At 37.7% G+C, this 27,119-nt stretch overlaps 1 protein-coding gene across 1 annotated transcript; it reads right to left on the reverse strand.

The window, feature by feature from the left end:
- LOC121418550 (potassium voltage-gated channel subfamily H member 1-like) lies at positions 1-26,859 on the reverse strand. Its single transcript, XM_041612473.1, has 10 exons — positions 26,628-26,859; positions 14,558-14,686; positions 11,130-11,260; positions 10,398-10,608; positions 9,193-9,380; positions 6,538-6,949; positions 2,927-3,126; positions 1,852-2,104; positions 1,344-1,540; positions 1-1,088 (listed from the first exon to the last, which is right to left on the reverse strand). Exons 1-10 carry the CDS (start codon positions 26,782-26,784, stop codon positions 108-110), a joined length of 2,859 nt encoding a protein of 952 aa, XP_041468407.1. The 5' UTR covers positions 26,785-26,859; the 3' UTR covers positions 1-107.
- Positions 26,860-27,119: the final 260 nt, after the last annotated feature.

Consider the following 27,119-nt stretch of genomic DNA (forward strand, 5'->3'; position numbering starts at 1 on the left):
TAAGAACAAGGGTCGGATCTTTTTTGTTATAGTTAAGTTTTCATAAGTTCCTTTGGCCATTGGAAAAAAGAGTCATCAATCTTTTTGCTCCTAGAGAGTTTGAAAGATCAGAATTCTGGATTGCCTCTTGGTCCCGGGCTGGGAGGGGATTCAATCTCAGACAAAGAACCCGCATCGATTTGGGCATCGTGTTCAACGAGGTCCAACGTGTTCTCTACAGGAGGAGGCCCTCGATGCGCGGCCATCGCTGTCGGACTGCGACCTCCATTGCTGGACAAGGTTTGCCTTGATGTTGCCGAACCCGTTGACGTCACACTTGAGCTACGTTGCTCACCCAAACCGCTACTGTCTGATGAAGCCTCACCATGTTCCCTAACCTGGACAACCATGGGTGACTTCTGTGGTGAACTCAAGGGCACTTCATTACAAGATCCCATTTGTGAACTACTAGAGCTGGCCATACTGGACGAGTACTGCGATACGTCTGGTGAGAATATTTTGATGATGTCAGCTATCTGGTCGTCTAAGCGATTCATCTTCATCCCCAGGTTCTCTATCTCTTCCTTCAGTTCAATCTTAATCTCCATGAGACTGGATAAGAGATGATGATCCGAGCTGGCAGCGCTTACTGAACTACTGCCTTCCTTGCTATCACTCCTACCAATCTCATCGAGCCTTTGTTCACTTCGGAGTATACCACTGTCCGTGCTTTCTGCTTTTCGAAGAGGAATCTTCTTTAACGGGCCCCATTTGGTATCTGGCACTTCTTTAGTACTGTCTTGTCTTTTTACCGGTGCGTCTGGCATTTTCACCGACTTCACTCTCCCAATCGATGCTAAAGGCGGTGGCGTTTGATGCTCAGGAACTCTGCTCAAAGCATGTGAGTCTCCCTTTTCAACGTCCTTTGTTTCACCTCTTGATTTTCTTATCGTCGACGTAGGAGGCTTTTTATCGGGTACGTCACTGAGTTTCCGGAATTTATTGAGCATCTTTCTAACAGGATGATCAGCTGGGATTGGAGGCTCGTTCTTCCGTTTCTCTGCCTCTTCCTGTTCCCGTTTGACATCTGCTACTTTTCGGAAAATTAGCTGGAGAGGGGAAATACAAGAGGAAACAAAGAGAAATAAGATATCTTCTGATAAAGAATACAGGAATAAAAAAATACACTTTTCTCAAAAACTACCTAAATTACCAAAATACTACCTCCTAGTAGTATCCTGTCAGGAACATAAAATACAGTTTAATAATTCGACATGACCTGCGAAAATGAGAAAAGGGGGACCCATTACACATTTCGAGTGGTCTCTAGAATCGTAAGAGGCTGTTCTGGTATGAATACGTACCCTGCGTCTGAGATTGTAAGTAAGCACCATATTACGAGCGAACGATGTAGAAAATTGCGTGTAGAAATCGAGGACATCGAGAAGATCGTCTCTCTTGATGCTATGAAGATCACAGTATGTCAACGATTTGACATTGGCTGCAGACTGTCCTAGGTTGGGCTCTTTCCAGAATGCATCTCCAAAGACATCACCCTTACCTGGTCACCGGAAAACAAATAATGTAATATTAGAATTAGCGAATGGGAGACAAGGATCCTTTGAAGAGTCTGAATTCATAAAGATTGTCATAAAAAAAACCAAATTAATTTTTGATCGACCAGACAGCGATTATTTGGTTGTAACGCTTAGACAATAAAAAATCTCTTAATCTCTTGTCAATTTGACAAAGAGTGGCTGCGCGTTTTAGTTCTTTTATATGATGAATTACTAAGGATACTAAGAATTTCTAAGAATAGGATTAACTCAGAATAGAGAATTATGTATGACAAGGATGGGATATATGACTTACTAAGGATAGCAACCACTTCGTCATCTTGAACCACCTCCAGTGAGCCAGCGACTACGAAGCAAAGTGAGTCAATGCTTTCACCACTGTGGACTAACAGATCACCTGGTGCACTGTGGCTCATCTGAAAGCTTATGGCAAGCGCCCTCAAACATCCTTCACTGGCCAGACGAAAGGACGGGTGTTCGTTGAAGACGCGCCGGTTGAGATGAACGCAGACGTCTGCTTTCATGTCCTTGGGACAGTAACTTAACACCTGTAGATAGAGGGGATCAAAACGTTCGAGAGAAACCATCAGGATGAAAATCATGGTTATGATGCGACATAGAGAAATCCTTAAAATTTGAGGGAAAATGTCTGTATGCTGCCAATAATAAGAAAAGGTTCTAGAAGCCAGATTCAGAAAAGGATTTGCTGTTTGGTAAATTTAAACCCATCAGATAAAAAATAACCACAGATCAATCATTAATAAACTGAGACGCGTTCAAAAATTGTACTTACTGCCCTTACTGCCAGAACACAACGCTCATTTACCGTTGCTTTCATGAATGAGTTTTTATTGGTGCATATCAGTATTTGTTGTTAACGTCATATCTAAATAGTAGTGTTGGATTGTCTTATGACCGATGGTTAAAAACTTCTCAATCTTAATAAATTTGTAATCGTCAAATTTAATGATTTATAGATCATAATATCGTAGATCATAGAACTTTCATCACGACGGCCATCATCTTCACCGGCATCGGCGCCTTATAAACATGCCACTATCACCAGGAGAATCATCGCCGGCTAATCACAAACATCATCATCTACATCACCATCATGATCGTTATCATCATTACCACCAACCACCATGATCACCTTCATCACCATAATTATCACCGACCATCTCATCATCTTTTATCACCGTCATAACATCACCATCATCACTATCATCATCGTCATCATCACCAACATCATCATCATCATTATCATCATCACCAACATCACCGTCGTTGCCACCGTCACTAACTTCGACTACAATCACTGACACCCCATAGTCACGATAGTGCGCAATCATGCTTGGTCATTCAAATACCTTTTCTGTGTCAATGCCCTTTGACATTGACCACGTTGAGATGACGTAATCGAGCACGCGTTCAGTGAGCGGTTTACTAACTCCATGTAGCTTCATAAACTCTTTGACATTCTGTAGCATGTCGTGATAGCGGGCTGTATTTGAGGTGAACTGCTGGTAGATGGTTGTCACGTTACCAAAGATACAGGCGTAGAGCAGAGCTACAAAAAAAAGGTTTATGAAAAGTTTGGTCAACTAGAAGCAGAGATAAATTATGTTGGTTCATTTCAACTTGGCTCACAACTCTTGCTTGCTTTGAATGTATAAACTCTTGAAGACAGCAGCTACTGCCTTGATGTGTCTGAAATCTGAATGAAGATAATCTCTATTGTCTACAACTAAAGCGACATGGCACGACAGAACCGTTGAATGTGGGATTAGGAAAGAGAGTGACGTGCGTAACGCTCCATTTACCCCTGTGTAAGTTTACAAGGTATTTCTGGATTTACTGAAATGTACGTTACTGCAGTCCCACGTCCTACTTGAATTATTTTCAATGGGATGATATTGGTGATCCATATCCATATCCACAAGATGTGATGTACACCATTTCAATGGATTTACTTTATTACAAGATGTATGACGTATAGTTACATTTTTGTATAATCTAGAATAGCTTATCGTTCTCTCGTTGTTATTCCCGACCTTTCGTTGGAGAACGCGGACGCTTATTTACGACGGTAGTTGATTTTGGAAGAGACTTTTTGGGCCCGTCATCATGGTCGTAAACTCTGTCCTGCAATGCAAATTGTGTGACATGAGATTTTTTTTCGTTTCGCATCTGCAACGGAAACATTCAATTTGCGTTTCGTGTGCAAAATTCTGGTTGCTACTATGGCAACAGCGATAATTTTATATCCAAATTAGGACGACTTTCTAAAGCCACGTTTGGTTCCTCCTAGAACTCGAGAGACCGCCCGGGGGCCCACTTCCATTGATTAGTGGATACCAGGCGCGACCACGCGTAAAAGGGGACAGAGTGGGCAAGTACGTTACGTACAGGCCTATGTAACGTTATAAGGGTGTCAAAAACGATGTTTAAAATACTGAAAAAAGGGATATATATCCAATACTTGTAGGGTTTCACAAACCAAATACTTGTTAAAAGATGCATTTTCATAATCTGGAAAAGACTTGCTTCCCTTGTTTATGGTACTTTTCGAAACCCCATGGTCCCCCCGGAATTTGAATCTAATCCCCCATTTCTGGGGAAAGTAAAACATAATGCCCATTACATCGTGTGCTAGTGGCGTATCGTTTGTGTAGAAGGAGTAAACAAAAGAAACCTGCATGTTCAAACGTATTGCATACGCTGTGTACATACCAACGCATGCAAAATGGTTTCGGCTGGAGAGGTGATCTGACCCATGGAATCAATTGCCAATCATCCACCAATAATCCACATTAAATGCAATATCGATTCGACGGACTGTAACGATCTATATCTAAGCCTTCATTCAGTAAGTTTTCCCTCACTCATTATGTACTCGATTTGTTTGAAAAACCACTTTTTTATCCATGTCATAATCTATTTTAGGTCAGGCATTTCGAATATATCCAGCCATCAGTCGTAATATATATGCATGTATGGTGCGGGTGTCGCGGGAAAGGATTTTTCACACGAAAATAGGGCCTGTAACCCCCCTGAACCACAAAACTTAGCATTGATTGTAGAGCAGTTTTCTACGTTTGATTCTATTGACTATAATGTACAATCAATCTTAAAAATCAAGTGTATGATTAAGCGTTAACTTTTGTGTTAGGGGACCCTAATATTAGCGTCCGTGAGGATTGCGAAAGGTCCCAATTGTGAATTTGACCGGTCAAGGGTGAAATAATATCTCAATTTGGTATACGTTATCGTTTAATACTTAAAGCAAGAAAACCCAGTTTAATCATACATGTGAAAGCAATAAATCCTTCTTGGGAGCAATAGCTACATGACATGACTACATATACTTTGTTCTGAAGGGAATTCATATTATTGCAAGCAATTATTTGTTAATAGAAATTCGACAAGTTTTGTCTTGAATCATCATTGTAATGATGATTACTATTGTAATCGTGAATGTGATATGCGTTCGTGATTCTATGCGTGTTCCTGTTTGGTTTCACACGTGCTAAATATCCGTCATTAGCCTTATTTTTCACTGGAATCATCATTCAACTTACGATTATTTTTTGGCGTGTGAAAGGGCGGTAAGTCTCTTTGTATTTTTGCGCGTATTGCGTTCTCAGTTTACGGATCCTGTTTACGTTATTGAAATTATAATCCGTACACTTACACGTTTATCTACCATGTCTACCGCTTTCATAACGAATATAAACCATTATTCATTCAGCCTCAGAGAGAGAAAAAGGATAACTGATAAATTAAGTCGAAATAACGTAGATATCTCGATTTTCTCGATTCCTGATGCTCGTTTACAAAGAAGCCATGCCTTCTTATCAAATCAGGTTCTTCACCTGCTCGAAAACATTGGAGAATAAATCGCTGACTCTGCAGTACGTAAATCTTTCTTCGAATCATCAGGGCTCCGTAACACAAAGATTAGCGATCAATCGCTAAATGACCCGATCAATCAATATCACCTTTACATGCGCATTAGGTTCAAAATACTGATCAGGGACCAATCAGAGCGTGTTTTTTCATATTTGCAATTCATCACAAACCTTTGTGTTACGGAGCCCCGGTCATTTAGGAGATTTGTTTTTGATGGCTCCGGGGAAGACGTTTTGAAAGGATAGAGTTACTCGTACGCATATTTATCTTCAGAAGCGCGCTTTTTTTTTAATCAAACTGAACTGGAATAATTATTAAGCCCTCTGTCCATTAGATTTTCAAGGTTATATGTTATTGAAAAAAGGGTTATTAGAATGGACGATCATTATTTTTTCAGCTAATAATAAAGTGCATACCTGGCGCACATATCACTCGAATCGAATTTCCATTTAATAGACAGATAGGATGCCCCTTCCATTATTAAGGTCATTCTGTCAGGTTTTTACTTCTCCTTCAAAATGAAAATGAATATTTTACAGAATACAATCGATTATTTTGTACCAATTTCTGATCTTTGAGTAACGAATGGAACAACGACCAGCATGCAGTGTTCGGACTATCCAACTATTCGTTACTAATAAGAATATGATATCTCAAATATTCTGGTCCTTAATAAGACGATTTCCCTCATTTTGGAGTAAGGTTTGCAAATGACGAAAAGGAAAAAACAAAAGATGCCATTTCTGAAGATAACTATAATGCGATCTAAATTTTTTTAAAAGCGGTGCACAGTTCACTCCAAATGGGATTGGTCCATATTATCACTCCGAGAGAAGTGTGATCTGGGGAGCGTTTCATCAATATTTTCATCCGACAAGTTGTCAGATCTGACGTTTTTCCTTGATTCTGATTGGCTGAGAGGCACTGTTCTTATGGTAACTGTCGGATAAACTGGTACTTGTCGGATAAAATGTCCGACAAGTCCTTTCACGAAACGCCCCCCAGGGACCAGAATAACTCTTTCGCACTTAATTATAGAGTGGTAAATCTCTTTGTTAATATGACTCACATCCAATAATCATCATCCCAATGGTAAAAAGGCGTTCGTAGGTGGTATAAGCAGACACGTTCCCAAATCCAACGCTGGTAAGACTGCTCATTGTGTAGTACATCGCTGATACATATTCCATACCGACATCGGGTCCATTTGCGATCGTTCCGTTCTCAAAGATCTTGTAAGGATCCTGCATGTCGTTGCCGAACTTGTAAAGCCACGAGTTGGTGTCGTTTTGGGCGAGGGCCCCTCGTCCGATAGTGTACCATATGCAGGCGAACCAGTGGGCGACCAGGACGAAACTTAACATGAGAAGGATGAGGAAGGCGAGACCGTACTCGATGTAGTGGTCGAGTTTCCTCACCACGCGCCCCAGTCGTAGGAGTCGAGCTACTTTCAGGGCACTGAATATTCCACTGATTTTGTTCTGATGAGACATGAAAAGAGAAATAATTGATAATGATTGTGATTAGAATTACTTTATCAGAAGTATCTAACCACCCTTTCACACGGTAAAAAAGAAATCGTAATTTGAATGAAGGTTCCAGTGAAAAAGAAGGCGTATGACGAATTTTTAGCACGTGTGAAACCAAACTAGATTCACGAACGCTAATCACAATTACGAATTCAAATTCTACTCCGGGGATTATGGTACGAATTTTACGTGTGAAAGGCTTGACCTTCAAAATATCGGGGGGGGGGGCGGAGCTTACGTGTCATTTTTTTAGCACTTCCGGACATATTGTCATGCACTCATCGTATCGATGAAGTACTTTGATTGACAAGTCACCAAGGACACAAACCGCCTTCGCTCGGGAATTCCAATATAAATCACAGTTCAGCGTGTGAAAGGTCCGATGATTCTAAAGACAAATTGCAATCATCAATACAATGATGGTTCAAGATTCACGTGTGAAAAGACCCGTCCCCAGTCATGATGATGTGCGGGTGAGTGTGTGTTTGAGAGAGAGAGAGAGATACAGAAAGGGACGCAGGGCCTTTTCTCACGTGAATCTTGAATCATCATTGTAATCATGATTGCAATTCGTCTTTAGAATCATCGGACCTTTCACACGCTCAATCGAAAACTGTGACTAATGGAATGGAACTGGAATTCACCTCCGGAGTAGAATTTGAATTCGTGATTGTGATTAGCGTTCGTGATTCTAATCATGTTTTAGTTTGGTTTCACAAGTGCTGAAAATTCCTCATTAGCCTTATTTTTCACTGGAATCATTAAAATTACGATTTTTTAACCGTGTGAATGGGCGGGTAGAAAGAGAGGGATATATCGAGGTAGAAAATAAAGAGAGGAAGAGAGTGATGGGAAGAGAGAGAGAGAGAGAGAGAGAGAGAGTGATTTAGAAGGAGACATGAAGGAGAAAAACAGAAGAGAAATACATGAAAAAAATGGAAATATGAATGATAAATATGCAATCTTAAATCAGATTAGTCACCACAGTATTCTACGAAATAAATGTGGCGACATATAGTTCTACTTTATAGCGATATTCTATTCATTTTATCAATGATTTCTCACCCTGTCATGGTTGATGTTATACGGTATTCACCAAACAATATCATTTCTTCGATGAATACCCGACACAATTCTCTCATGTTGGCCAACTATAAATTAGAGCTTTCTTTAACAACTTGTTTCTAAAATCTAATCGAGATTTTACGAAATAGGTCACAAGTGTCTTGGAATGACAAAAATTAATTTTAAAGGTCCACGAACAGGAAATAAGAGAGGGAGAGAGAGAGAGAGATAGAGCAAAAGTCACGTGACATTGTGCCAATTTTTATGCCACGCAAAGCCGTCTCCTCTATTTTTCATAAAAAAAAAGACATAGCAACGACGGTAACGAGGAAAGAAGGCAATCGCCTCAAATCAAAGGAGTGGTCTTTTCAAAACAAAATTTTGTTGGAGATGGGTGAAATTGTAAAATGTGCTTTGTAGCTGTGATGCTGTTGTCATGGCAACACAGTGGTAAGAGCGCGCGAACCAAGAGAACGGAGGCCTTGACTTTATGGCATAAAGTAAAAATCTTGAAATGCATGTGTAGTAATTGTAAGCGATATGGCTATTAACTTTTGTTTCAGGGTGAATAACTAATGATTTTGACTTCTAACTTGAAAAAAAACAAGAATATAAGTGGGAGTTCGAGATAAACAAATATGGTAATAGTAATTTTATACCGTCAGTGATTGCATTTTTCTACAATTAATTTAACTTTTTCGGAATAAGTATGAGATAATATAGATTGACACGGACATAGGTAGAGTTGCGGAGACGAGAAATGTGTGAGTTAGCAATTAGTGATAAAGACTTTAAAACATAAAGAGACAGGACTTAGGGTGAAAAGAGTGAAAAAGAAAACATTGTAATAGAGACAGCTGTGGACATAAAAGGAAGACAAATTGTGAAGACGTATACAAAATAGCGCAGACAGAATATGTTCATGATGATTAATAATCATAGGCATTTCTATAGCGTCATTTATTTAGTTATCATATTATAAGAGTACATATACCGTGCATTATCGTTGACATGGAGATCAAGGATTTCGAGCGCGAAAAAAGGCACCATATCACACTTCATTGCAAACATGCTTTGTGGAAGATAGGTGATACATCGCCTTAAAATACCTTAATTGATTTTTTACTTACATTACTAGAATTTTGAAATGCGTTGATGACGTCATAAGGGAGGCACGATAGGAGATCGATTATAAACCAAGATTTGAGATAATTCATGCGTATGATTTTGGGCTCTGACACGACCTCGCCCGCAGGTCCAACGAACGTCGTGTGGAAGTTGAGGATGACATCGATAAAGAAGACGATATCGACGATACCTGATGGAAGGAAAAGGAACTAACATAGATGAATTCAAATGAAATAATGTAGTACTATTGTGTAACATCATCATGAAGGTGCTGTGGGTGAGTGGTCTAAGGAGCCTGACTAGTCATTTGAAAATCCGGGGTTCGATCCCCGGCCACGGCACCTATGCCCGTGAGCAAGGCCTTTAATCGACAGTGCTCTGTTATCTGAAAATGCTATATGCATTTTGGTAACGAGGTGGGCACTTTTTTTAATTGTTCTTTACCGTACACCGTCGCCAACCTATGGCGCAAGTCGATTTTATTTATTTACCTTTTATTAGTTTGAAACACCAACGCTTATTGTCTGTTTTCATTTGTAGTTTTCGGATTAGATTTCGCATAAAATTAGTATTTGCAGTTATCATTCCAATTGATTACTAATATGTCATATCACAGTTGAATATTTTACATATGGAAAATAGCTTTTATCTGTTTCGGAGAAAAGAAAGGAATATTATTCTCAAAGATAAGAAGAAAACTCACTACGACTCAATTCTAATCGGTTAATCATTGTTGCTCTTAATTACCCGAACTGTATTAGGTGAAAAATGTCATTTTGAGAATGATATTCATATAAGAATCTGCCCGCTTTTGAAATTAGATGGTTTCCGGCTATAGATTGTTTTAAGGTTTTCGTATCATGAAGCAGTGGATTCAGAATTGGACAGTAGTGGCCACTAAAGTGAATTATAGTGGCCATTTTTTCTCCCTTTTGTCTGACAAGCAAAAAGAAACAAAACATGCCAATGTCCGCAGAGTTTCGACTTCTGCCTAATTTTCTTTGACAATAATAAAATATGAATGGCGGTCATTGCTCCAACCACACCTTCCCCTTGACGCAAGGAAGACGAGGGAGGGAGGGGGTAGGGATTTTTTCTCTCACAATTTCTCTTGTTTTTTTTTCTTCATTCTTTTTCACATTTTCTCGGAGGGGGGGGGTCCGCAACTGGCACCATAATTATAGTATGTTTTAAAATTCATCCTTACCGTCGATAACTACAAGTGTAATGTATTCATTGTTAGTAGAATAGGTGAAGGTCACATTGAAAGGCACTGCAACTGCTGTGTAGAAAGTCAGCACTAGAATCACCCAGTCCCATATAGTCTTAAATGTGCAGTAATGCAGGATGATATGTGGAGGTGTCTTGGGCGCTTCGCGCTTGTACTGCGGTAGGACCTCAGCATCAAGGCTCATCATCTATCGAATAAAAAAAACAAGAAACGATCAGAGATTCAAAAATTAGGAGATGATCGGTTGACAATTTTGTCACTGTATTTATATTGGTAAAGGCTCATTTAAACTCTATTTACATTATTAAAGATATGCAAACATTTCTTCCAAGATAATATTACCAAGAGGGTCGTTGTAGTGTCCGGCTGCATTCCAATTTGAAACAATAGATTAAAAAAAAACATCCTGGACACAATGTCCCCAAATATTTAGCTACTTATACTGGTTAACGAAATGACTTTTGATCAACACCTTGCATAAAATTTATATTAATCAATATTTCACTTATCTTCTCAGTTTTAATTTCATAACTCTTCATATGTATTGTTCAAAATTCGTTAAATACTTCAAGGTATTCTGAAAATATAAATAATCTAAATAAAAATTTGAAACTTTTAATACAAAATACAGTATAATTTATATCTCTTTCCCTAGTTGTAACACAAATTGAAATATTCTCCCTTGCAAACTATCTACACTTTACTTACATGTGAAATTTGTGAAATCTGTGCCTGTTTGGTTTGCTCTTGTTTCATATTTGGTAAATGTTGAGCGACCTGTACTAACACAGATCGACTACGTGTGACTGTCCGTGCTAGCTTGGCGAAACGACCAACACCTACATATAAAACACAAAATTAGACAACATCAAATACATACAATCATTATGACCACTCAAATATCTGTTTTTGCTACTAAATGTACGATTCTGATTCACATTATTACTTAGTCAACCCACAGTTAATCTGTTATTAGGGCAGACACCCTGAATAGAATTGTTCTGGTACCAACTTGTATATTGAACAAATTCGGTGTTATATTTTACTCTTATTCTGATTTACATCAGACAGTAATTCACCTATCTTATATACTTCTGAGCATGATGAAAGCATTTTATATAATTTTCGAACATCTAGCTAGCAATATTAGGCGAGGATATTTTCCGCGTAGGACGTACATAGGTAGTTCTCGCAATTACCAGGACGTATTCTACAACGTAGTAAATCTATTGAAAATGCAAGTCAAATCGCAATGGACAGCTGAGAGGTATTTGTCGAAATTTGGTGGACCGGGATAGCAGATCGTCCTAAGATTCAGAACGGACGAAAAATCGCAAATTTGTCGTTTGTCTAGAGTCCAAGACGACACTGCTGTTTCGAATCACCGATTTTCGACAAAGACTGCTTTGACATGAAGGGTTATTGACAATAGATTCATTTCGTCCCAGAGGGCGTCTACGTAGTGGTTGCGATAACTCTCTATCATCTAATATAGGAATACGATTATAATTATGCTTGGACATTGGAAGCTGGGGTGCTCTGAAGCACCCCTAAGATTTTTCTTGCATGCACCCCTGGAAATGTGGTCGGTATGCAATAAGCCAGTTCGTAGTTCCTTTCTGCGCATGATCAAAAGATTCTACGCATGATCAGGAGAAGGTCATTTGTACTAAAGTTACATGGTGCTTTAAAATCTAATGAGATAAGCATCAACTTTGATGTCTTGATTATTCATATATTCTTTTGAATTGTCGTTTTTATTTACATCCACAAAAAACAACAATGCTTCCACGAACGACTGGTATTTCACAGTTTGTCAAGTACATTGTGCAACATGCTAAGATATGCATTCAAGTAGGAATGCAACAAATACTTTCTTTAAGTGTTCATTGGTGTGCTATTCTAGTCACCTGGTCTATTAAATTTCTTCATCCTGCTATGTTAGGCAAGTTTACGTAATATCTTGCTTCGAAATCTGCCTATCATGATGAAAGAAATGGAAGGTCATTTGACCAAAATTGCCCATGAAGTAAATACGAACTGGTCTATAGTGTAGAGGGATTTCGTTTAATGAAAATAGCCTACATTTGGGAGAGAAAACACCCTTGTAGAAAATCGTTCCCAGGCCCCTAACTTTATGTATACAAGGAAATGTCTCAGTCAAATACTAGTAAGCTTTATAATCTCCAGCTTTTTAAAAGGCTATTAAAATGCATGCCTTGAAAAGTAGAGTTTTACTCTGTTCGTTTCAAATCCGTTGATACCCAAAGCGAATCCTTCAAATATTCAATTAATTCGTTTGGGGGAAAAAAACACGAGCTCATAAACCTGATGTCAATATCCCAAGAACTTTCAATTTAAATTATTCTGGGCATGCACGCTCTTTTGAAATTTTAAATTCTGCTTTGAATTTCCAATGACTGGCATATGAAGAAGATAAACTAGAATATATTATCCATATAGATTACTTACTAAGCTCTGATGACGTTAGTTGTGGAAGGCCTACATTAGATTGTAGACTTAGGGAAATTCCCAAATGGTAAAGTTCTGTCTACTTAACATGCTTAAACATTACTATGTGAAAAACCATCGATGAAGCAAGAGTTTTATAAGAAAATGCCATTCATTGAATTATTAATTAATTCATTAAAGTCCTATTTCTTTCTTTCTTTCTTTATCTATCTATCTATCTATCTTTTTATTTATCTATTCATTTATTTATTCATTTATTTATATGTGTTATCTATCTATTTTTATTAAACTATTATTTACTTCATTTATTAGTTGGGTTTTTTTTTTGGGGGGGTGGGATAGGTCCGTTGTATTACATTTTTTTGGGGGGTGGGATAGATCCGTTGTATTACATATTTTTTGCCATTGTATTTTTGCCATATATTCTATATATAAAAGAAGTAATTTTTTGCTCTATGATTCTCTTTACACAATCCATAGGAGTTTGAATGTTGGTGACGTTGGAACGATTTGCATATGAAATAACGATTGTTTGCATTCTTTTGATTTAAGCGCAAATACAAGCAAAAGCAGCTTATGTCGTACATCATCAAGCAATTCCAGAGAAAAGAGAAGTAATTTTCTGACGATCTTTAGCACAAACTCACATTTACGTTTCAAGTTTGGATATGCGAGCTTGAGGTCCTAAAATGCAAATCCGGAGATTTGCATCTAAAAACTATAAGCTCAGTGAAGAAAATAGAAAATTGTAGTTGAAGAAGATATTAATCCTTTGACATTATCGGAAATAGCAAGATTGTTGATTCCTGCCTGAACGCATAGGCTGCAAAAGGGTGTGTTTGATTTTGGTAGAGAGCTGAATGCATATACCATTCTATAAAGTGAAACATGACTTTTATTTCATTCGAACTGTCGAGGCTTCAAGGGCTGAGCCAGGATTTTATTTTTAAAATCTATTTCTGTGGCGCCATCCCTATGTGATTTTTATCATTGAAACCAGGGTCAAATGCTAATCTAAACTTCTTACATTTGCTTTACTCAAGAAAGTATTTTCTTTCTTTTCAAAATCAATGGTACCTCATTACTCCTGGTGCAACGTTTGCTTTGCAAGCAATCTCTTATTCGGCTTGTCCTTCTCTAACATTATTGGGTATAATTGGCAGAAGTGATTTCATAATAAATAATACCACGGTCTATTAACAAGATGAGAATGTCATTGTTGATGAATTTTTTCTAAATCTTTATCTAAATTCAAAAAATTATATCTTCCATTAATAATTATCAGTGTGTAACCCTAAATTCCGAGAAAGATATAAACTTGAATCCTTGTAAAAAACAATCATTATTTCTGTTGGTGTTCTACATATTACAGGTATCATCTCAAGTTCAATTATAAATGGTTTGAAGGCATTGGTAACATTAATTTGACTTTTTAAATCTGCATGAGTCTGTGATATGTTGTAAAAATCAAGCCCTCAAAATCAATTGATTAAATTAATTTACTACATATTGATTTTTACAGTGCGTTTTTGCTATCCATATGAAAAATATGAAATTCAACACACATCAAAGTTCATGATGTTATTTTAAAGAAGATCTTTGATATGTTGACGAATGTTCACATGAGTTCACATGACCAGTATGTGAGCGAGGATAAACCGTACCCTTAGCGGAGTCATCTTCAATTGGCTGCTTGAGTGCTGTGATGTCTTTGAATACACAGAGGAATAAGACCACTTGATCCCTGTCATCTTTGACTGGAGCTATTTGAACCAAGGTCCACATCGGTGTCCCTAAAAGAGAGAAAGAGACATAGAATGATGGTGCGATGAAAAGTATATAGGGAAGATGGGAGTAGGGTGAGAGAGAGGGGGAGATAAATATAGAGAGGGGGAAAGAGAGTGTTGAATGTAGGGAGAAACGTATAGGGGCAGAAAACTTTAACGTGAAAAAGCCAATAGGCGATTAACAAATGTTCAAAGTGACTGAATTCTTCTAATAAATTTTCACTTGTACTGATTGATTTCATTATAATAATGAGAATGTCCATTTATATAGCGCAGTTACTATGTGCATATTATAATCAACTGCGCTCTGATACTTGGTATCATAATACCCTGGCTGTAGCTGAGCCGCCATAAGTAGCTGAGCTGCCATAAGCGCTAAAGCATTCAAGGAATAAATCATACCGGGTACCCATTCACCTCACCTGGGTCGAGTGCAGCACAATGTAGATAGATTTCTTGCCGAAAGAATTTACTTCATAGCTGGGATTGGAACCCACAGCCCTCTATTTCAAAGTCCGGAGACTAATCCGCTGGGCCACAACGCTCCATATTACTCTTAAATTATAGTCTTTATTGGATGATAAAGTTTTCGGTTTCACCATTTAAGATAAGATTGGATAAACTTTCGGATAATAATTCTTAAAAGATCTGGAACTCGTTTCATAAAGGACTTGCAATTGTTGTAACTTTGCCATTATGGCAAATGCCATGGTAACCTTGATTTTGATTGGCTGCTGAGCCCTGTTACCATGGTAGTTGCAATTATGAAACGGACTTCTGGTGCTTCGAGCAGGGTTCACTCGCTCGAAACACCCCTTTTTCAGGAAAACCGAACAACTTTTTCATCTAGTCTTACCACCATGAAAACCTTCAAAGCTCACATGTTTTTTTTTTACGGTATCTTTTTTAAAATGGAAACCAACATTTTCATAACGAAATCAATGTGTAAAAACATCTTGCGATATCAAATGTATAAAAAGGAAATCGTGCAATTTTACATTTGAGTGTAGATACATTTTCTACAGAATGAAGAAATGGGCAATGGTTATAGTAGTTCACATTTCCCTCCACATTTGCGAACTATTATGCGAATGGATAATGGGTAAAAATTAACTCTACGAAACAAGTCTTTGTATAAATTGATCTAGGGAAACTTCTTCATCATGATTAGTTCCAGTTTACTCTGGAAAAGGTAAATTTGTTATGGCTTCACAAAAACCAAAGTAGCAGTGACGGTATAATATACGAAACAAGACGTTGTACAGTGCGTCCCAGAAAAAACGAAACCGAGATTTAGCGATCATTATCATAACTTAATCATAAATAGAATAGACAAATGACCTACCAATTTAAAGCTTAGAATCTCCTTTTTCATCTGATATTACTTAGGTTATTTCTTATTCACGCATGAGTGAGCAAAAACAATTTGAAGAAAGGATACCAAAATCTCATTTGGCGGGGGGAATCTGGGTTTCAAAAAGAAAACCACATTTCTGAAAAGTTCAATATCTGCTCTTTATTTTGGTACCTCAATTACCAAAAATGGTCAAGAAATAAAAAAGTTGTGGTCATTTGAAATAAGGCTTGTATTTCCACAGAAGCTTCGCATGGTGAACAAAAGATTTAATGCATGGCTGATCGTCAACAAAACGGAGTGTCGAGTGAGTTTGAAAGCCAGCCTGGAGAACCTCTTCATTTTATGAAATTATTGAAATTCAAGCCTTATTTCAAATGACCAGAACTTTGTTATTTCTTGACCATTTTCTGTAATTTAGGTACTAAATTAAAGAACAGATATTGAACTTTTCAGAAATATGGGTTTCCTTTTGAAACCCAGATACCCCCCGCCAAATGAGTTTTTGGTATTCTTTCTTCAAATTGTTTTTGCTCACTCATGCGTGAATAAGAAATAATCTAAGTAATATCAGATGAAAAAGGAGATTCTAAGCTTTAAATTGGTAGGTCATTTGTCTATTCTATTTATGATTAAGTTATGATAAATGATCGCTAAATCTCGGTTTCGTTTATTCTGGGACGCACTAAGGACCATTTCAATTTGGATTTCTGAAGTCCTGGAAATTGGATCGAATAATTTAGAAATTATTTTCTGCGGATGATATAAATGAAGATTACAATGTGAAGAAATACCACAATCATGGACAGAACTTCATTTTTTTCTCTCGTTAATTTGCATGATATTTCATACATGTCAAGAAATAATCAGCATTGTCTTCGTTGTATATAAACACACCCACCCTTCCTACATACTGAAGAGTCAAACGGGCAAAATTAAACTTCAGTAAAATTTTAGGCTATCCATCTTTGAAAGCTTTCCTCTATTTTTTTCAAAGAAAGGACTCGTGAACTTGACAGAAATCTTTTTGCAGAAAACTGCGGAGCTTTGCGGGATAGAAATACCACCGGCTTGACACGCTCCTACGCTCAGGGTGATAGAACCAGTTTGGGGGATCCCGGATTTCAGGGAGGATGCATGAGGGGTTGGGGCGGGGTGGCTTGGCCCCAATGATATCATCTTGACTGTCCCTATTCGTGACTATTTATCAGGTGCCATGCGTGTGACGTAGACAATTCGAGATGGTAAACTGAACTCTATTAGGTGATACACTATTCATCCGTCATGCGATCACTGGAAGATTAAGCAGACAGCAACGATCGCACGATATTCCTATCAATATGTCAGTCTTGGCATTCGATTCTTTCATGTTAGTCGTAATGGATGACCTTATGTAGACAGGAAACACAATGTGAGAGAGAGAGAAAAATAGGGATAAAAGGGAAGAGTCTCTACAACGAAACAAACCGAACTAGGAAAAAAGAGACAAAGAGAACGAGAGAGGAGAAGAAGAGGCGGAGAGAGAAAAAAAAGTGGGAGAGGGGGAGGGAAGGGGCGGGGGTAAGAGGAAATGGAGAGAGGGAGGAAGAAAGATGGAAAGAGAGATGAACAGAATCTGATCGCAGTGATTAAGTAATTATCCCAGTTTGTAGTCAATTAATCTCATTGTGGGCTATATAATGAAGTGAAAATGAAAATCCATATTTTATTGTTCGAAATGATATCTGAATTATAAATAATCTGAAAATTCTTTTTGCCCCAAATTATTGATCCTAGGCCCGGCAGCCACTGTGCATCGCCAGATCGACGTAGCTATATACCTTGAACTGTTGAACGCCAAACAGGGTAGCAGCAACCCCATCTTTTAACGTCTTGGTCTGACGTGGCCGGGGTTTGAACTCCCGGTTGTGAGACGGACGCTCTACCATCTGAGCCACCACACCGGTTAAAATATTAAGAGAGCAAAATGCCGAACAATATCACTGAATAAAAAACAAATTATTTCATAATTTTATATTAGACCTTTGCAGGGTCTACAATAAAAATCTTAATGCAAACAATTGTCTCAGACCATTGGCTGAAAATGATAACTACCTTTTTGTTTGCCGACATTTGTAATGCCATACTCTCAAAGTATAAAGATGCATTTTCTAATCTTTATTCTGATATCTAGTATACAAAAAGCTTGATTAGAAAAAAAAACCATGGATTTACTATGCTGCTACACAGTTCTTAATGGGTTTTTGTGGTGCATATATGGTTGCGTGGCGGTACAGTGGACAAGGTATACGAATTCCGCGGCAGCACTAATCCCCCTTGGCAATGCATAAGAGTTAACATACTCCAGCTCGCCAGGGAATACTCCGCAGGGAGTGGAAGTTATTCACCCCAAGTGTGGCTTGAAATCGTATCCATGGACGAGGGTAAGGGGTATGCTTTGTCTTGCAAACCCTCTGGACATCTGCATTTGAATGTAGCCGTTTATAATAATCTTCAGGAAGAATAAAAAAAAGATGTCTTTGCTCTTAACACAAGTCACCCTTCTCCCAGATAGGTTGTCCAAAATGTGTGGGTCGTATTCTGGGAGCTGTTTTGATGAAGCATGTGGTCACGTGACTAGTCCCAGATGAGCGTTGTGTTTGATTAGGTTTCATGAATACGAATGAATTATGAAAACCACAAAACCTAACATACGAAGCTGAGGAAGGAATATAGCCGTAAGAGGATGCACATCAAAATGGCATTTTCTCTAAGACTGTATTTTAAACTTGGGTAACCACTTTACACGTGAAATATTGAATTCCAAAAGCAATTTAAAAATTAACTTCAAGTATTAGGGAAAATTGATTATTTAATAAACAATAACAATATGCAATATTCATAAAGCATTTTATTCAAAGTTTCCAAGGGCTGCATATACCATTACCCCGACTTTAGCAAAGCTTCTCTGATCGCTTTTTCAAGCATTGAAGGCATTTCTTCCAGCTGGGGTACCCATTTACTACACCTGGGTGGAGAGTGGCAAATGTAGATAAACGCCTTGCTAAAGGGCGTGACTGCTGAGGTTGGATTAGAACACCGGACCTTGTAATTTAAATTCCGGAGCGTTAACCACTTTTATGATTGCTACTATATCAACACACGGGCGGGTGTGATGGCACAAAACTACCCCCTTACAAGGAAGAAACAAACAAAAACAACAAAATAAAACATGAGGCATACTATGCTGCTATAGGTCCTGTGAAGTCATCAAATACATCAAACGATTTATTTTCAGTAAAGCAAACAGTTCACGAATTCAGTTATCTTTGTTATACGAATTTTTTTGGGAAAGAATTGACATTGAGATTGTATATTAAGGATTAAGAATTTAAAACATGTATATTTCTTGTTATTTTGAAAATGTATCTCTAATTGTTTTGTTAAGAATGATGTGTGTGTTTGGAATGAGATTTTTTTTAATTGCAAAACCCCTGTTATGGGTGATGAAAAATCACATATTAACAATATGAAGATATATGCACGACTTGCGATTTTCTGTTAAACTGGAATGATTCCCCATCCCTTCTCCTCATAACCATGACAATGCTCCACTTAAAGAATTGCAAACCAGAGATGGATCAGTACCTGATTATCTGTATCACATTACATGCATCACGAGAAGCTTGCACCCAAACCACTTCCCTTCAAACCGGACTAATTTACACGCAGGTTGGACCACGGTCTGCAGACGATAGAGATTGGGTGATCGATCACGCTAATGAGAGATCGCTTAATACAGAGAGGGGTTTCTTTACTTTAAATTGAGTGAGTGATTGATTAGTAATCATACTGCACCAGTCGCTGATCAGAGATTGGTTGTCATGCTTTAGGACATAATGGCGATGAGGGGTGGGGTGGAAGGGGGGGGGGGCGGGCGTCATAACATAAAGTAAGTCTCTGAGGAGCGGTGGCAAATTATTTGTTGATTTGGAAGGGGGAGTAGTTACACCTGGGATATTTTCACACACCCAAAATAATCCAATCCTGAGTAAAATTCTAATCTTAATCTGTGCTGACTCGGGCTGGTGAAATGGTAATATTTTGCTCCAACAAGAAAAAAAGATTATCAAACAGGTAACACTATAAAAAAATCATATTTGTTTTGGCATGCCACAACTTTGAAAACGAATCCCGATTTTGACTCCATTTTAGATCAATTGTTTCTCTTATATACCTGATTTCTATCCACGAGATTTGTCGACACGCGAGTCAGGTGGTGGTGTGTAACGGTGAGTGTGTGTGGTAGGGAGGAGATGGAGGTGTGTGTATGTGCATTTGGGTTTGTGGGTATGTGTGAAGGGTGTGTGTGTATGAGAGAGAGAGGGTATGTGTGTGTGGCGGCGGGAGTGGGCATGTGCGGGGGGCAGGGTGTAAGACTGCGAGGGTGCGTGTGTGGGTGTGTGTGTGTGTGTGTAAGACGTACTGACGGGTGTCTGGGCTGGTGATTGAAATGAGAGTAGTTCAAGTGTGTTTTTGTATATTCTAAAAGTTAGAGAAAGGATAAATAAAGGTCGGAACAAAAGGCATCATCGTGAACAAATTAGATGGAATCTAATGCAGCGCTGCATGAAACTTTTGTGAGTGATTCAAAGTCAGTTTTATGGAAGCACAGACATAGAAAAAAATACACTTTCGATCATTATAAATACATGAAACACTTATATGTCTATTTAAACTCTTCGTTCGTCTACAACATGAAGCAAATTCATATACCAAGGTATTTTTGCAAAGGTTTTAACCTTCCCATGTGCAATGTCTTCTGGAATGTGTACAGAAATACATGAACCCGAACATAGGTGAATTGTTAGCCAATCACAGTTTGTTGAATTATTAACGAGACGGGGCCGAGTTGTTCTCACGTAGGTAGAAGAGTTAACACCATTTAGTGTTTATGAGCCACCCGAGGGTTGAGTAGATAGCCAGCTTTCACAGTATCATCAGTCACTAGCAATGACGATGGGCTATAACACCTCTAAACCCCTCTCAGGGTAAGTAATGGGTTATGCCTTTGACCCCCTATGAAACAGGACAGGTACAAAGCTCTTGTAGATATTTTGAGTGAGGTTTCATGAACTCGGTTTCAGATAAATCCTATACCCTTGGTAACGAAAAAATATCAGAACGTTACCCCTTCTTTCTGATCGTATAAACCCACAAAAAATCCCATAAATATGATTTAATATCTACCCTCTTGAAAGCGCACAGAGTGTAACTTTACGGATTCGAAAGGAGGGGGGCTCAGGTGGTGAGTGGGCTTGGCCCCTGACTCCTTACTTTTCTTGCCCCGAAATTCTGAATGATTAGTTGAATGCTATCGGTGATTGGTGAAATCCTTTTTAATTTTTGTTTAAATGCCCCCCCCTTGGTAATTCCTGTATGCGTATCCACCCTTACTTTACCTACCCTATGTTGCACACACGACAGTGTCCCACAGTTTGATGTTCAATTAACACATTAATAACTTTAAAACATTTAAAGGAGCTTGAATCCTTTGGAACAAGTAGGCGTGTGTCGAAACAGAAAAATAAAAAAATAAGAACAAAGAAAGATTAAGAAAAATCGGACAAATAATGAGAAAGTTATGAGCATTTGAATATTGCAATCACTAATGCTATGGAGATTCCCCCCATTGGCAATGCGACAAGGATGTGTGGTGTCACATGAACAACTTTCCCTTTGATGGACTATAAAATACCCTCAAAATGTCTCTTTTTGCTTTTTCTTATTGTGTTACAAACTCTTTATTCATGATGTATCCTTTAAAAATCTGTATTTTACCCTCCTCTAGAAAGAACACATGATCTATTGATAGATGTGATAAAAGAGGCAATTTAAGTGAAATATATACTAAAGTAATGGGGAGAGTTGTTCACAAGTCACATCACACACATATTTGCCGCATTGTCAATGTGAGGATCTCCATAGCATTAGTGATCGCAATATTCAAATGCTCATAACTTTCTCATTATTTGTCCGATTTTTCTCAAACTTTCGTTGATCTGTTTCTTTGATTTATCTGTTTTCACAGAAGCTATCTTGTTTCAAAGGTTTCAGTCTCCTTTAATATCTCTGTTGACTTCAATCAAATGCACAAATACTTAAAATATCTCCGGGGGGAGAGAGGCAATAGCATGCTTATCCACTGAATAAAATTCAATAGTATCCATTTGAACTGTAAATACTTTATTGCGTGTCACGCGCTAAAAGTTTATCCAATCGAAAAGACATACATACGTTATCGCACACACACCCCATATATATATATATATATACAGTGCGTATCAAAAAAAAGTTTACACTTTGAAAAAAGCCCTGGGAATTAAAAAATATGCAACATATGGATAATTTTTTCACATATAATCTTGGGTTTGGGTCTCATCTATCCAATGAAAGTAAAAGTTTTGACAGAATGTTACAATTGAGTGAGCACTGTCCATTTTTGTAAAGCTCGCAGAAATCTGTTTGCGCAGAAATGCTTGTTTTCACGCTGTGTCAAGGGGAAAGGGCGAAATCAAACTTATCCTGCGAAACATTTCTCATATATTTTCCTTGCACTTTTAGTTAATTGAAATTAAAAGGATACATTCAAGCATTTTGTAATCATTTTGCCACCCAAATTGAAATTAAGTAAGCACAACCTATACCCTTTTTGTGCCAGCTGGATCTGAGGACATAACTGACTCTGAACAAAAGTTTATATCAGACATCTCCAGCATTTTTTCACTAGGATTTTATCATTCAAAATGGGTTTACATTTCATTTTTCATTTAATACTTGTTTCTCCACCCTTTTTTCAAGCTTGGCAATGATTAACAAAGTGAAAATCAAGCCTAAGCCATTTCATGTAAATTACAGCTCAGTGTAAAGCAAATATCGTCACAATGGCCTCGGTGTGTAGGGGAGTGGGGAGGGGCGCAATGCACTCTTCAAAGTGTTGTGGGCAAGGAAACAAGTTTAAAAAGATAAAATATATCTTCAAATCAATTTTACTAGCTAGATTCCACGTGTTCTTCATGATTAAGGTCTACTTTGATTCGCATAACTATTTCAAGGTTCTGCGCAAATAGTTTTTCACTAACTTTTCAAAAGTAAGTGGTGCTCACTGGACCGGAAATATTTTTCGACATTTATATCGCCATTTGCTTAAATGGATCTGTACCAATGTTTAAATGTGGAAAAGTCTTCAGGATATTACAAATGTATAATCTTACAGGATTTTTTCTAAGTGTAAACTTTTTTTTGATACGCACCGTATATATATATATATATTTATCCATGTCGAATTGTGTTATTTCCCAAAATGTTCCAGAAATAGATTTTTATCGGACGATTTTTTGATAGTTCGATTTTGCAAGAGCTCAGCTCTCACAAGATTATCCTAGAGTTTATCCTAGAGTCATAAGCAAATGACTTCAGCATCACATATTGACCAAAATTTGACCCCAATTTACTACAAAAGTAATTTAAGATCAAAGTTGGCGACTGCCACGAACCATTACCAAATGTGTGTTCGAGGATGAGGAAGAAGGGGAAGGATAAAAATACTAAACATTAATAACTTTTATTACATTTCTCGACCTACTTTAATCTAGCGTTAATAATTGCAGGAGACAGTAGCAGAACGAAGTACTGGTGGGAAGGGGGTTACGAATAAAACTTTTTATACTAGAAATCATTGTATTGGTCGTTTTATCATGGTAGTTTTTGAAGATATTCATTGAAAATGTAGTCTCTTTACGTACATAGCGAATAAAATTTATATGACGGTTTTTCTGAACCATGCACTTGTTTCATTCGTCGGCGAATTTTCAGCCTCAACCTCAACCCAAATCAATACCGCTCGATGTATGTCTCAGAGTAGTAGTATAGATAGTAGTATTGATACCATCAGTTCTACTATATTACTACCATCACTACTACTACTACTACTACTACTACTACTACTACTACTACTACTACTACTACTACTACTACTACTACTACTCCTACTACTCCTACTACTACTACTACTACTACTACTACTACTACTACTACTACTACTACTACTACTACTACTACTACTACTACTACTAGTACTACTACTACTACTACAACTACTACTACTACAACAACAACAACTACTACTACTACTACTCCTCCCTCTCCTCCTCCTACTACTACTACTACTACTACTACTACTACTTCTACTACTACCACGACTAATTAAAGAAAGTTCTTATGACTTTTCAATTGGAGGAAGTGTAGAGGTTACATTGGAGCTTTCTTCTTAATTCTTTTGTTAAACGAAATAAGAATGAAGTAAATACAGGGTCTGAACGTCAATACTTTAATAATGAGTGTCTTTTTTAACATGAAAATATTTTTATCCATTGGAATATTGATATTTAGGCCTATTATACTTTATTTTTTTCAGAAACATCCAGTGGTTTTACTGTACCTCAAAATTTAAGCTTGGACATTGTACGGCATGATCTGTTTGCTTGTCTATAAAACTGAAACTACAGGAAGATAATAGCCTTAAATTTTGAAATTTGAAATTCGTGTAGATTCAGGCTGGCTTTGCTTTGGAGAAAAAGTCTGTTCATCAGATTGACCATTAGCGTACCTGGGGGGGAATGGGGGCAGAGGGGGGAAAATCCCCCCCCCCCTGACGAGTCACAACTGATCCCTGGCCCGCTCCTTTGAACCTGAAGACCTTTTTTTTGCTTGTCATTTTTTTTCGGGTACGAAATCCTTTTTTGTGGTTGAAGACCTTTTTTTTTGCTTGTCAATTTTTTGGGCGGACGAATTTGTCCCCCCCTGTGGAAAATCCTAGGTACGCCACTGAGATTGACTATAGATTTGTTCCCAGGAATGTAGTAATCGTTTTAATTTGTTTATTTATTTATTTTTGGCAGTTTAGTCACGAAATCATAAAACAACTGAGCTTTAATAATGCGAAATTAACAGATACACAAACACCGACCTTCTTTCTTATATATTCTTATGGCGTAAGTTTGCGGCTAATTCAACCATCATCCATACAGTTTGTATAAAATGAAGTGTACACAGATTATAAAAGACTCTAGCGAGGAGTACTAGAATACATCAATCATCACCGACAGAAAGCTTATTAAGAATTTAATGAGACAGACAATAACGCGATAAAGTCATTTGTTTTATGAGACGAACGCGACATAAACTATGAATACAAATGAGTTTTAAACCGACAAACGTTACACTGCTCAACCCTTTACGTTTAGTCATGAATGATAAATGAGCAACCAAAGTTGCGAATTATATGAATTGTGTTGTTTATGAATCTGCTTTGAGTAAATAACTGCTCTAAAGATTCAGTAAGTTGGATCAGAATATCCTAAAGTGTCCGTATATCGGCTGACCTTCACAGACAGATAAAAATATATAGCAATTAGTTATTATAATGCAAGAATAAGTATGATGCATGTATGATGAAATGTTTGTATGGGGTCAGTTGCATTCATAATACGTACAGGTCCAAAAAGGGCAAACTTTATATTACCACAATTTAAGTGACACACTTTCATTAAAAACCGCAACAAAATTCTGTAATAGAAGTAGTGAGAGTAGTATAGTATATTTATGAGATGAGTTTTAGTTTAGTAGTAGCTTTATTATTTGTAGCAGCAGCAACGGCAGTAGATGTGACAAACATGATAAAGGTAGTAGTGGTAGTTTCGTAGGAGAAGTGGTAGTGGATAAAGTAACATTCGTAGAAATGATAGTCGTTTGAAATTTGAACTAGAAAATCAGCACTCGTAGTGCTGTCACTATACAAGCACTGTAAGTGCTAAATTATCACTTTATTCCTGTACAGGGTAATAATAATAATAATAATAATAACGTTGTATTTGCAGGGTAGCCACTTCAATCATAAGACTGCTCTTCCAGCGGGCCCTGCATAGCATAACATGTTATTATTACCCTTCTCCAGTCTAAATGCTGAGCGCCAAGCAAGAAGGCAGAAGGTCCCATTTTTTATAAGTCTTTGGTATGACTCGGCCGTGAATCGAACCCATCGAACCCACGACCCCCGTTCATGAGGCGGACGCTCTGCCATTGAGCCAACATGCCCGGTATAGTAGAAGTAGTAGAAGTAGTAGTAGTAGTAGTAGTAGTATTAGTAGTAGTATTAGTATTAGTATTAGTAGTAGTAGTAGTAGTAGTAGTAGCAGTAGCAGCAGCAGTACTACTAATACTACTACTACTACTATACTACTACTACTACTACTACTACTACTACTACTACTACTACTACTACTACTACTCCTACTACTACTACTACTACTACTACTACTACTACTACTACTACTACTACTACTACTACTACTACTACTACTACTACTACTACTACTACTAGGCTTACTACTAGTGGTAGCACTACTACTATACTACTAGTGGTGTTAGAATATTACGAAGTATCAGTCTTATGATATTAAATAGAATACAGATGAGGATGGTATTCTTATTACAAACCCATTGAAGACATTCACCTCATCCGTCCCCCCTTCAATAAATCAACTTCAAACTTACTGCTCTTTTTGTATATGAGTAACTCGACCTGTACCGCCTCTTGTTTTTCAAACGCCTCCTGTACTGCTTTGACTCCATCCTGATTGGTCAATTCGCCGTACATGAAATTGATGGTACTACTCCTCTGCATACAATCCGCTCTGTTGAAACCCGTCATCTTACAAAACCCATCATTGCTATAGACGATAGGGTAGTCCACCACCCTTGCGTTGGCCAGGATAAAACTGCTGTCTGTAATTGCAAGAGCAGAAAGAAGAAAAAATAATGATATGCGGTAATATCAATGTAAATATAAATCTTGTGTTAAATATTCTCAAAATAAAGTAAAGAAATAATTTGTAAAATGAGTGTTGATAGTTCTGTTTGTGAAATCGGCAAATCAACCCACAAATGAGAATGATGTTAAAATTGTACCAACAAAAACAAACTTTTTTTGTGAATTAAAACCAAAAAGAGGATTGAATTGTCCCGAAGGAACGCTTGATCTTCACA

Source organism: Lytechinus variegatus, chromosome 7, assembly GCF_018143015.1.
Source record: "Lytechinus variegatus isolate NC3 chromosome 7, Lvar_3.0, whole genome shotgun sequence".
NCBI classification, from domain to species: domain Eukaryota; kingdom Metazoa; phylum Echinodermata; class Echinoidea; order Temnopleuroida; family Toxopneustidae; genus Lytechinus; species Lytechinus variegatus.

Bases quoted from the DNA above. Each gene is read 5' to 3' on its own strand.
- LOC121418550 (XM_041612473.1), bottom strand. From the start codon at position 26,784: ATGACGGGTTTCAACAGAGCGGATTGTATGCAGAGGAGTAGTACCATC. The intron at 6,950-9,192 runs GTAAGTAAAAAA...ATGTCTCATCAG, and splicing joins CATTTCAAAATTCTAGTAAT to AACAAAATCAGTGGAATATT. The intron at 3,127-6,537 runs GTGAGTCATATT...TTTTTTTTGTAG, and splicing joins TGGGATGATGATTATTGGAT to CTCTGCTCTACGCCTGTATC.